We start from the raw sequence: 11,839 nt of genomic DNA, 5'->3' as shown, positions 1-11,839 counted from the left end.
TCTTGATGAGACACTGTACACATTTAGATGCATAATTAACAACATACTTCTACTTTAAGAATGGTCATAAGTAATATTGGCCAATATTTTTTGAATACCACAATCTAATTTTGGAAGATTGAGGAAGATAGAGCCACATTCCAAGAACGGGCATTCCTTTTGAAAAAGTTTATTCTAAAAATATGCATTGAAATGCGAAGTCATATTTTAAATTATTTGTTCTCTGTTTTTCAATTGAACTTGTTCTTGAATTTTTTCATTCGATAATTACACAACAGTCAATGCTTAAGTTTTTCTTTCCTGCAAACATCAATCAAGTCACTTCAACACGTCAGGGCTGGAAGATGGTATAAAGCCACGGTGAAGTAATGCGATGGCAGCATCATCTATCAACCAAGATTGTAACTATGATGCAGTTTGATTGTAAAACAATGCCCCCTTTGAGTGGGTTTCCCAAAGAAAGCAGAATTAAAGGTCTTAACATGGAATTGGACAATTCTTGGTTGGGACCAATTGCATTGAATGTTGACTACAGGAGCGCAACCGGCTAGGTACTAGGAACTGGCAGATTTCATCAAGGACACATTGTGCATGGAAGAATTAAAATGATGATAACCATGATCTGAGGCAGTTCCGCAGACATATCTCGCCAAAGACGATTTGAAACAAGGTCAATGGCCAGGAATCTCTGATGTCAGGAGGCCCTCGAAGCAAGGCACCTCTCAAACACTTTCCCAGAAGTTACCCATCTCACCCAAATGAGGTGAAGCTGGGGGAGAGGAAGGGAAGAAACCTAAGCCTTCAGACACGCACACATGGCTTTCCCACATACTATATGCAGCCGGACATGCTGGTGAAACATCTGTATGTGGTGGTAATCCCCACCAAAGGTGAATAGTCAGGGAGTGCATTTATTTAGTGTGTGTGAAACACCAAGCTAGCTGATCATGACTAGGATGCTTTACTTGGGGAGGCTATCGACCAAGAAAGGTCACTTAGAATCTCTCATCATAGGAGGGGATCTACAGTGCGTGGTCAATGGAATGGGGCAGCAGAACAAGGCAGGGGAAAGTGTTGCTGGGTATCATTGCCCCCCTTGGCTTGGCTGTGGTCAACAAAGGAACAATGCCCATATTCGAGAGGGGTGCACCCAGTTCACTCATTGAAGTGACCTTCGTTAGTTATATGCTGACCTCCTGAGTACACGTTGAAGAGTTAACTGCCACTACACATATAGGGATCACCGTGCTATACTATTTGAGAAAGAGGAAGCAAGAGGTCCCAGATGTTGTCCTGCAGCAAGATATATAAGTAGAATACTCAGTCCTTCAACTCAATGAGTCCTTCACAAAAACACTGGAAAATGAGGGAAGAAGGCTTCTAAATTTTAATTGGGTTTGACTGCTGTGTTCCCTTGAACTGTTTATTTCCGTTTATTGTTCTTATTCTATTTCCTGGATATATTAATGGCTGCATTCTATGTCCAACCTTACCAACAGACCAATGCAATGAATGAATAAAAATGTCCATATCTTTTGTGGGCTGTTCATGACTGATACATCTTATATTTTTTAATGCTAGAAATGAATTACTCGTGAAAAATGTAGAAAGAAAACATTATTTATCCTTTTCACAAGTTCAACCTTAAAAATTAGGGTTCACCTCAAATTAAGTGAAAGTCATGAAGACATGAAAAATATTCAAAACTAAAGCTCTGGTTGGGATTGAAACTAAACAACTTGGGTTTGGTTTCAATTTTAATCTGAAGATTTTCAACCAAGTGATACCAGAAACTGTTTTATTTATTAAAGCTCTGGTTTCAGCCTACATTTGATGTAACCATGTTTCATTGAGTCTTTTAAAACATGTATTATTATGATAGCATACACTGGGATTGTATTTTCCAATGCAGCAGAACACGTTATTACAAAGTTATAGAACTAAGTTCCAATGCATACAAATTGGGTGAATAGAACATTTTGGGAATTGGAGGAAACTCTTTACTCTCGAAAACATCTCGTACAGTATTCTGATTTAAAATATATACTTTTTTAGGGAGCAAATATATTTATATTATGCTTCAAGTGCCTGGTTATAATGCCAAAATCACTCATGATATGTGAACAAGTGAGTGAGCCAAAAGAAATGTGGTCGACAATTTTCCTTCAACACTTGTTGCCCATCCTAAATATCAGGTCAATAACTAAAGATCAATAATAATATTATTATATCATCTAATTTTTTGATCTGGTGAATATAAGGCTGGATATAAGATGCACACAATAAAATGACAACACCAAAGCTGATATATTTGATAATTTTAATAGAGACATCTTTAGAATTGGAATTTTTTAAAAAATTGTTACATTCAAGTTTCCAAGAAATATTATAGAAAAGGCCATTTCAAGGCTTTAAATTAGCAACTACCACTCTGAATTGTCACATCAATTTTTATTTTAAAATACAGTAAACTTTCAAAAACACATCCATTGAGGTATTTTAATAAAATATGGGGCACTGAAATCTTGTTTTGATGTAATGTAGTGGTCTTAAAAATGTTTCTTTAAAGAAATACCAGTTCCCGCTGCTTTAAAGACTTTAAAAAATAAATATAAACATTTACATGAAATGTTATTGGGATTTTATCTACACTATACAAAACAGCAGAGCAGAGGATCAAAATTTGTCATAAATTTATAATACAACCTCTGTATGCTTGAGTGTAATTTTAACAACAAACACAAATGGAGGTCTAACAGATAAGGGACAAAAACGTTTAGACTCTTATGCCACTTTTACAGGTCTATAAGCATTTTCTGATCATATGCAATCATGTAACAAAACTACAACACAGAACACTTAACAAACTTTAAATTAATGTGTGCCACAGAAGGAAAAAGTGAGCATCGGCGACCTCTTTCCTCTGTCAGCACTGGAGGTAGATTGATCTTCCTGCACCTTTCTTTCTTTCTTCTTCAAGCTTATTCATTTGAAAATGCGAGTATATATCAGTCTGAAGGGCTCATTTCCAGAAGCCCTGTATTCTCATTTATTAACTAGATACCTATTTTTAAAATTATCTTACAGAGGGAGTTAAAAAATCATTTTCAATGTATGCTTAATAAAAAAGATATATAATATCATATATATATATGCATATATTAAATTATTTATTAATGTATGTACCTGATATTTGGGTATTTTATTGTTCTTCTGACTAAAATGAGCATTATAACTAACTAAGGAATAATATGTATCTTGAATACTGATTCCCCAGATAGTAAATCATTAATGTCTTAATTCACAATTCATGAAGCTCCTGTTACACATTGAAGCCAGTACATACTGCCAAACACGACTGATTGATGCTTTGCTCAACATACATGACCACTTGAACACCACCACAGCAAGTAATGAGTGGAAGAAAATCTGGTATTCTCTTGACTTCCTGATAACCTGAGATTTGCAATGGATGCCATCAGAGTGGTCCCACTCTACAAGAGATGTCTAAATCCTAATGTGCAACAGAACACACAAGAAAATTTTCAATTGCCAAAGTATTAATGAAATTTAGAATTCAAAACCATATCAATTGTTCCTCAATAAATAACAAAAGTAAGAAGGCAATTTGTAATCTCTGTCAACCCATAATTTGCTTATTTAATGGCCTTTTCATTAGTTCCAATGGCAATGATGAGAATGTAAACTATAATTTATAGATAAACAAAAAGAGCCAATTATTCATATGCATAGGTATTAGATGGGAATTGTTTAAAGACACTCAGAAATACTCCGCCATTGACAAAAAGATTATGCATTTTAAAAGAGAATTAAAACTGCCATTATGAACACAATAGACAATGAATATATTTGCTGACCTATCAAATCAATAACACCAATAGATTCCAACATCTTAACTCAAGTAACTTGGTATACTTCAGGGAAAAATTGTATCAATTTTGACAAACAGAATACTCAGAGGAACAAGTAAATATGCTATATAATTCAAAATCTCCTCATGGGGCCATCAACCCTAATTGTATAAAGGCCAAGCCATAGACATCTATTTTTCCTCAATGATACTCTTTTTAGTTGCTGCAAAGCATCAGTTTGCTGTTGTGGCATCTCTGACAGCTCTCATTTAGTGTCCATCAGGAAATACTCATGAAAATGATGATTCCACACAAGAGGGAGAAAGAGGCTCCCCAACATCAAACAATGATCGCTGCCGTCTCCTGATAGTGATGGTAGTGGTGGTGAATATGCTCATGTATGTGTCGGTACTCCCTGCGCCCCGCCACCCTCTTGCCCCCAGTGCGCTGCTCCCCCGGGGCAGCCGGCAGCGGGGGGTGGTCCAGGCATGGGGAGGGCTCCACCTTGACAGTTGAGGGGGGCGGGGGCAGGAAGTGGCCCTCCTCTAGCCACCGCACCACTTGCGCCATTGCCCGCGCCTGATCCTCCTCACGGTTGCGGTGCTTGAGGTGGTGCGAAGAAGCACTTGGAGGGGGGGGTGCCACCACGTGTGTGGCGGGGGTCGGGGGGCCGGCACCCACCTTCTCCCCCTCTGCGCCCTGCTTGTTGGTGCCGTGGTGGTTCAACAAGGGTCCATCCTCCGCGCACTTGGGAGACGTTGCCCTCCTGTGCTGCTGGCGGCCCCGAGGGGAGCCCTGCTGGTGGTGTCTGGCGTGGGTGATGGGGGACTCCCCTCCGGCATGGGGGGGGGCACCTTCATCCTGCTCCAGGCAGTGGTAGGGGAAGGGGCGAGAGAGATCGTGTGACCTCGACCTCGGGTAGTGGTGGTGCTGCTGCTGCTGTGGTGCACTGGCTCGGAGGGGGCAGGGGGCAGGGCAAGACCTCCCCCGCCCCCCCCCACAGCCTCTTTCACTCCTCCCAACGCCCCTTCCAATGGCAGTCGGTGGGAACTTGTTGCACCCCACTGCAGGAGACAACTGCTGGTTGTGGTGATGGGTATTGTGGGGTGCCAACGGGTGATTGTGTTGCTGGGGACATACACTATTGCTGTGATCCAGTGTCCGACACCCTTGATGTAATACCATGGGGCATGGGTCATGGCCTGCAAGGTCCAGGTACTGGTTGCGCCCACCACAGTTTGATAACTGTGAGGGGTTACCCAGCTGGTGGGGTCTCCGTTGCCGTGCAGACTGCTGCCTGTGGTTGCCTGAGCGGTGCTTGGACCTTGGCGAAGCCTCATTTGACGTTCCATTGTGTTGCTGGTGATCCAGATGATAGTGGCTGTCTTGGTTGCACTGTTTTCTACTGTGTGTGGAAAGAAATTAACAAAATGTGAAGTGCGGCTCGCAACTTTTACAGAGAGGAAATCTTAAATTCTTCATAATGAGTATAAATGTGAGAAACCATCAATGGTGAAGTAATTTCTTCAAGAGATTTCTAAAATTTTCTGATTTATTGTCTACAACCTCAACACATAATTAACTCATAAATTATATAAAATACTTCACCATCCATCGAGACATTTAACTTCATATCTACTCAGAATATTAACTTCAAATTTTCACACATGAATTAAACAGACCAATATTTCATGAACTGATCAATACATCATCTCAGGGATATCATCAAAGAAAATATGTTTCGTTAAAATTACAGAGATTTTGAGTCCTTGCAACTATGGGACTCGGCCCAATCGGCCGTGTGTCGTGCCCGGCAGTGGGAGAAGCATGGCTTCCGCGGTCATCATCTCACAAAAGCCTTGCAATGGGAAAGCAACAGCAGCAGCACAAAAATACAGAAGAAGAAGACCAAATTAGTTAGGATGGGAACTTTTAATGTTAGGACAATGTTAATGAGAGGGAAATTAGAGGACTATAAAGTGAGAGATTGAAAGAGGAAATATAGATATTTTAAAACTTGTCGTCTCCAGCGCAGTCTCATGGAATTTACATAACATATTGAAATGAAATTATTGACTTTGTAATTCCACACACTTTACTTAAAACACTACAAAGGTTTCGACATTGAGCATCATCATCAGGTCCTGATGATGACGTCATAACTACCTAATGATAACATTCAACACCGGATAATTTCATTTAATTTCAATAGAGATACTTTAATTTAGTTAGGTTGGGCAAGGTGAGACAAAAGGATATTAAGTATTACTGTAGTGACAGTTATAGAGTCATATACAGCTTAGGGGACAAGAGCCAGTGAATGGTAGAAGTATCATTGAACCACTAGTAAAAAGAAACAGTAAATGCAGAGAAAGCAACTAATAGAAATGTTTAGTAGAAGTAAAAGCTGAACCAATTTACTCAGCCCTTGTTTAGGTATTCACGCTGCCAAGCAATCATAGGGAGGAAGAATTCATAGAGGGGTAAATTATCATTTAGAGGACATCATTATGGGTGTACGTGGAGTTAAACATTCGATAGTGGCAGTAATGAAATGAAAGGGATGGTAGTCAGGTAAAGGACAACCATTTAGAAGCAAGAAATTACAGCAAGGAGGAAGCAACAAAGTTCTGCAGGAAACAGGGGTTAATGATGACAAACACTTTGATTAGACACCCCAACAGGCACAGTTACACATGAAAATGCTCAGGTATTCAGAACAATAGCAGTTTAACTATATTATGGTAAAGCACCAATTTAATAAAAGTGTGATTAATTCACATGGCTTTCCAGGAGCAAAGCAGTCTCAGATCAAAGTTAGTAATAATGAAGTGTAACATCAGATTTAAAAAAAAAATGGAATAGTTTCCTAAATGAAATATACAAGCACTAACAGGCACGACAAAAGAAGAGTATCTTCAGGCTGTGGAGAAAATTATAGTTGATAACAGGGAGCAGGGTACTATAGCCTAGAAATAAAACCTGGATCCACTATTTCACACCCAAGACCAAAGAAAAATGAAAACAATGGATTCAAAAGAGAGAACCGGCTCCAAAGAAGGCGAAGACCGTTTCATCTGCAGGCCAGGTCATGGCGTCGGCTTTTTGGGATGCGCGTGGGATAATTTTCATTGACTATCTTGAAAAGGGAAAAACTATCAACGGCGAGTATTATGAGAACTTATTGGAATGTTTGAGCAAAGAAATCAAGTAAAAGCGGCCGCCTTTGGCTAAGAAGAAAGTTTCATTACATTAAGACAATGCACCAGCTCACAGATCCGTTATTGCAATGGCCAAAATTCATGAATTAAAGATTGAATTGCCACCTCATGCACCCTATTCGCCAGATTTACCCCCCTTGAATTATTTCCGGTTTGCAAACTTGAATAAATAGCTCACTGGTCAAAGATTTTCCGACCATGAAGAGGTGATGTCGGCAGGCAATGGCTATTTTGAGGAGCAAGACAGTTCTTATAATAAAAAGGGAATCGAACTAATTGAACATCTCTGGGAAAAGTGTATAGAGCTGAAAGGAGATTATGTTGAAAAATAAATACATTTTTTCCAAAATGTTTGTGTTTCCCTTGTTGGCTAGGGTACTTCTGGCATTACCCTTATATTATTGTGTTAAGGGTGTTGCACTGAATCCAATGCAGTCATATTTGGATGATCACCACCAATTGGTTAAACTTGATGGATTCGCAGCTCTTAAAGTAAAATGTGGTGACCCTCACGGCTCTGTGCTTGGCCCAGTGCTTTTCATCATAATGATTAATGATTTGCCCGGTAATATGAAATCTACATCTGTTTTTTATGCCGATGATACTTCTGCACAAAAATGACAACATCTAGAAGATGCAAAGGTACCATCTAGCACTACACATAGACAGACTAAGGAATGGTTTGATATTAATCATTTACATTTGAATACTAAAAAAACAAGTCATATTGTATGCAGTCTAAAATAAAAAATAACTGATATTGAAACTTCTAAAATACTAGGGATTTATGTAGATACAAAACTTCACTGGGAGATCCACATCAGTCAGATCTGTAATAAACTGAGTAAAGCTGTTCATAATCGTGCAGGTTGTTAAGAAAATGCCTGTATGTTTAGGAAACTGAACTTTCTCATTTGAAATGAATATTATTTCACCATGCCTTCTTTCAATTTCATTTGAATTATAGTGTTCAGTTATGGGGTCATTCCCAAAATGTTAAACAAATTTTGCAACTACAAAGGAGAGCTATTCACTCTCTTGCTAAGATACCACCACATGATTCCTGCAAACCTTTTCTTATTAGGTATGGAATCATTATTGTATTCAGTTTATCTATCTTTAAGTCCTTATTCATGAGAAAGTTAATCTAGAAGCTTGCCAATTGAGATCTCACATCCATAACTACTCCACAAGAGGTAAATCAAATCTAAATCTACTTATTGTAGATTGTCATCAACTTACAACACATTTCATAATACGAACATACGACTGTCTGACTATCTGCCTACTCAGCTGAAATCAGACGGTATCCAGAGTTTCAAGAATAGGGTATATACCTGGTTACTTGCTCACCCACTTTACTCATTGGATGAATTCCTTTCTGACAATCTTCATCATATTTAAGAACTTATTTTATATATTAAGTTATATTTAATTGAAGACATTTAATATGGTCGTACCATTTTTCAAAATGAATGAAGTATTATTATTATTGAGGTAATATTGGGATTAATCAAAAAACAGATATGGAAAGCCACAAATGAAACTATAGGAACAGTTAATCAGAAAAGGAAACCGATGGATTGTGCATTAGAAAATTCAAAAACAAGAGAGCACAAAGAAATGGTAGATTTTATCCAAAAATCAGGAACAAGGAATTATGGAAGCTGAGGCTGGTAAAAAATAGTGAAAGTAGCATACTGGAAGATGCATTGTGATGATGAATATAGTTTACAAAGAAAAGGTGAAATTAGTCTGTTGTGCAGGAAAGTTACAACTCTTGATAGGATGTAAGATGGGAAAATCTGTGATAATAATCAAAGAAAAGTCACGAAAAATATTTTAACAACGGAATGTTCAAGAGATGTGGAAGGAATATACAGAGGTACAACATGCTAACAACATTAGGCCACCAAGGCAGACATAGAGAGAGAATATGGCGTGGATGAGGAAGGCTTAGATACAGGCATACTTGACAATGAGATAGGATGGCCATTAAGGGAAATGAAATCCAATAAGGCTGTGGGGATGGACGACATTCCTGCTGAACTACTTCAAGGTCTAGGAAAATGGGGGAGAAAGAGCCTTTATGGATTAATTTATAGCATTTATGGGAATAGAATCTGGCCGCAAGACTTGGTGAGTTCAGGGTTTGTTCTCATTCCAAAAAAAGGTAAAGGCTACATCAAGGGAGGAATACAAAAAAATATGTTTGATTTTGCACACAGCTAAAGTGGTTCTCATGATCATGAACAAAAGGGTGGAGAGCAGGGCATACTTAAGGGATGATCAGTTTGGGTTTAGGAATGGGAGAGGCACGCATGATGCCATTGCAGTGACAAGGTCACCAATAGAGAGGAACATAGAATACAATCAGGTTGTATTTTTCATAAATTTCGAAAAGGCATTTGATAGAGTGAATTGGTTAGAATTAATAAATATTTTGGAGAAAATAAGAATAGATTGGAGGGAAAGGAGGCTAATCCGCAACCTATACACATCTCAGACTACTCAGGTGCAAGTGGCACATGGAGGGTCTGAATGGGCAGTGTTGGGAAGATCAGGAAGGCGGGATTGTCCATTATATAACCAGAGCTGTTCAATGCATACATGGAGGAAATGTTAAAGGAGGTGGAATGAAAGGAGAAAGCATGTATGCTGAATTGAAGAAGGACTTAACGTAGTTTTGGAGATCAGGTTGTGTTTTGTAGGAGAGACATGAGAATTTTCTTTGTACAGTGGTGTAACCAGTGTCCAACCAAAATCTACCTTAACTGGTAGATTACCAACACAAGAATAAAACATTCAAGCAATAAGATACTGCTGGCTGCTTTGATTTTCCTGCTGATTTTTTAAAAGTTAGTTGAGTAATTAAAATGTAATGGATAAGGTGACAATGTTGATGATATCTTCAGTGGTTCCAATTAAAAAATCATTTTCCTACTGAATAACATTAAAGTAAGTTTGTTATTCCACATATTAAATAAACTTTAATGAAACCAAGGTTTCATTGTGGTGAACCATTATCAGACACTGCCATGAAGCCTAGGTCACATGAGAGTTACTTTGTTCTGGAATTAAAGTTTTATTTTAGGAATATTTACCATGGAATAATTTCACCGAGTTACACATGAAATGATTAATTATAGCAATTTCCTAGTTAGTCTCTTCAAGGTGCATTTAAATACATGGAATATCCAAATAATATAACTTCTCTTACATGTTTTGTTAAAAAATAATAATTCTCTCCATTTTTCTGCGTTATACTGCTTACCAAAATACTAAAACTATGATCCCAACTTCCGCCTTTTGTGGAAGAAGTGTAATTGCCATACCTTATCTAACCGTCTTCCACCACAACGTGAACCTTGACTTACCTAGAGGTTTGAAAACTAAGGTTATTCTTCTCCATGTTCGCCTGGATGATCTGCAGGAGCTCTTGCCTCTGCAGGGATCCCGACCTTTGCTCCCGCCGTCTCCGGCGACCGCCGCCGCTCCGGCGAAGCAGCGGCAGCAGTGGCGTCACTTCCGGCGGCAGACCCATCCGGCAACAACCCCCCCCAGCTAACTTCCGGTATGCCACGTGGCCACACCCGTCCACCTCCCCTCCCTCGGCCTCCACGATGACCGTCTCCGCAGCCGCCGGGGGCGTCTCCTGGCACCGCCCCCCGTCCGGGGCTGGGCCCACGCGGCGCCGCCTCTCTCGGATGGTCACGTTTAGGTCCCTCTTGAAGCGGTGCTGCGCTGCTTCGGGCCGCGGGTTGTCACCTGCGACGTCGCCACCGTCTGCGGCCGTCTTCTCTGGGGACACGGTGAGCTTCACTTTGATCGTCTTGCTGCCGTTGTGCGGGAGCCTGATTGTGGACCCGAGAGTTTCGTAGATGGTGGTCACCAGTCCCGTTATGTCCTGGCGATTAGAGTGAAAGGCGAGTGAAGGATGAATTTCATGATAAAATGTATAGAAGCATTCAAAGCAATGAAGTGGTATACAAATACTGTCGGTTCCGATGGCTTAAACATTAGTTTCTGATAACGTAGAAATACATTGTCTCGTCGCATTCTCATCCCATATTATTTCCAATCACAATTTTGTGGGTTTCTTTCTACGTTGAAAGGTTTGTGAGTAAGTAGTTAAAATTATATTTCATGCTAATTTGCATATAAAACAAATTGTAACAAGTTTTTAGTCCACGAAGAGCATGCCTGTACACCAAACTTTTGAGCTTTGAGGGACTGGTTCATGTGAATCCCAACAAATGAAAAGACAGTATTTAATGTATATTGGAAAATTTTTAAGCAAAATTTTTAAGCTTTTTATATGCACTTTCCTAGCAGAATGGCAGCAGTCATATCTCATCTTTGTCTTGGGTTGTTATGCCGAGTGGTACATTCACTAACAGTGCCATTCTCATCATTTCTTCATACTTTGCCCCAGTCTATGCCCACCACCAAATACATGCTTCATCCTCTCTTCCCCTCCATCAGAGTCTTCAACGGGCACTCCTTCCTCATACCATTTAGCCCCATCCAATCCACCTTTCCTATCTTTACCTATTCTCTCTCCTACCCAATCACTCCAATCCTCTCACTCTCATTCCTCCGCTAGATCCACATTTCGAAAGGCCTCTATCCTTTCCACTTTCTCTTTCCACAAAATCCATGTCTCTACTCCGCACAACCTCACACTCCTGACGTACCATTTTCCCAATCTCTTTCTCAGTTCTTTTTCCAAGGACTGCACAGTAG

At 39.6% G+C, this 11,839-nt stretch overlaps 1 protein-coding gene across 1 annotated transcript in view; it reads right to left on the bottom strand.

Moving 5' to 3' along the window:
* Positions 1 to 2,406: 2,406 nt before the first annotated feature.
* The window catches only part of nkd (naked cuticle), a 102,056-nt gene continuing 92,623 nt past the window's right edge, over positions 2,407 to 11,839 (bottom strand). The window contains exons 4-5 of the mRNA XM_071589389.1: positions 10,471 to 11,000; positions 2,407 to 5,277 (exon numbers count right to left, since the gene is read on the bottom strand). Coding sequence (XP_071445490.1) covers positions 4,212 to 5,277; positions 10,471 to 11,000 — 1,596 coding nt within the window. The 3' untranslated portion in view covers positions 2,407 to 4,211. The remainder of the gene's footprint in view (positions 5,278 to 10,470; positions 11,001 to 11,839) is intronic.

Source organism: Hetaerina americana, unplaced genomic scaffold (genome assembly GCF_022747635.1).
Source record: "Hetaerina americana unplaced genomic scaffold, ioHetAmer1.1.p SCAF_37, whole genome shotgun sequence".
Taxonomy (NCBI): domain Eukaryota; kingdom Metazoa; phylum Arthropoda; class Insecta; order Odonata; family Calopterygidae; genus Hetaerina; species Hetaerina americana.
The sequence above is the reverse complement of the archived record's forward strand: the minus strand, read 5'-3'. Positions and strand labels throughout refer to the sequence as shown.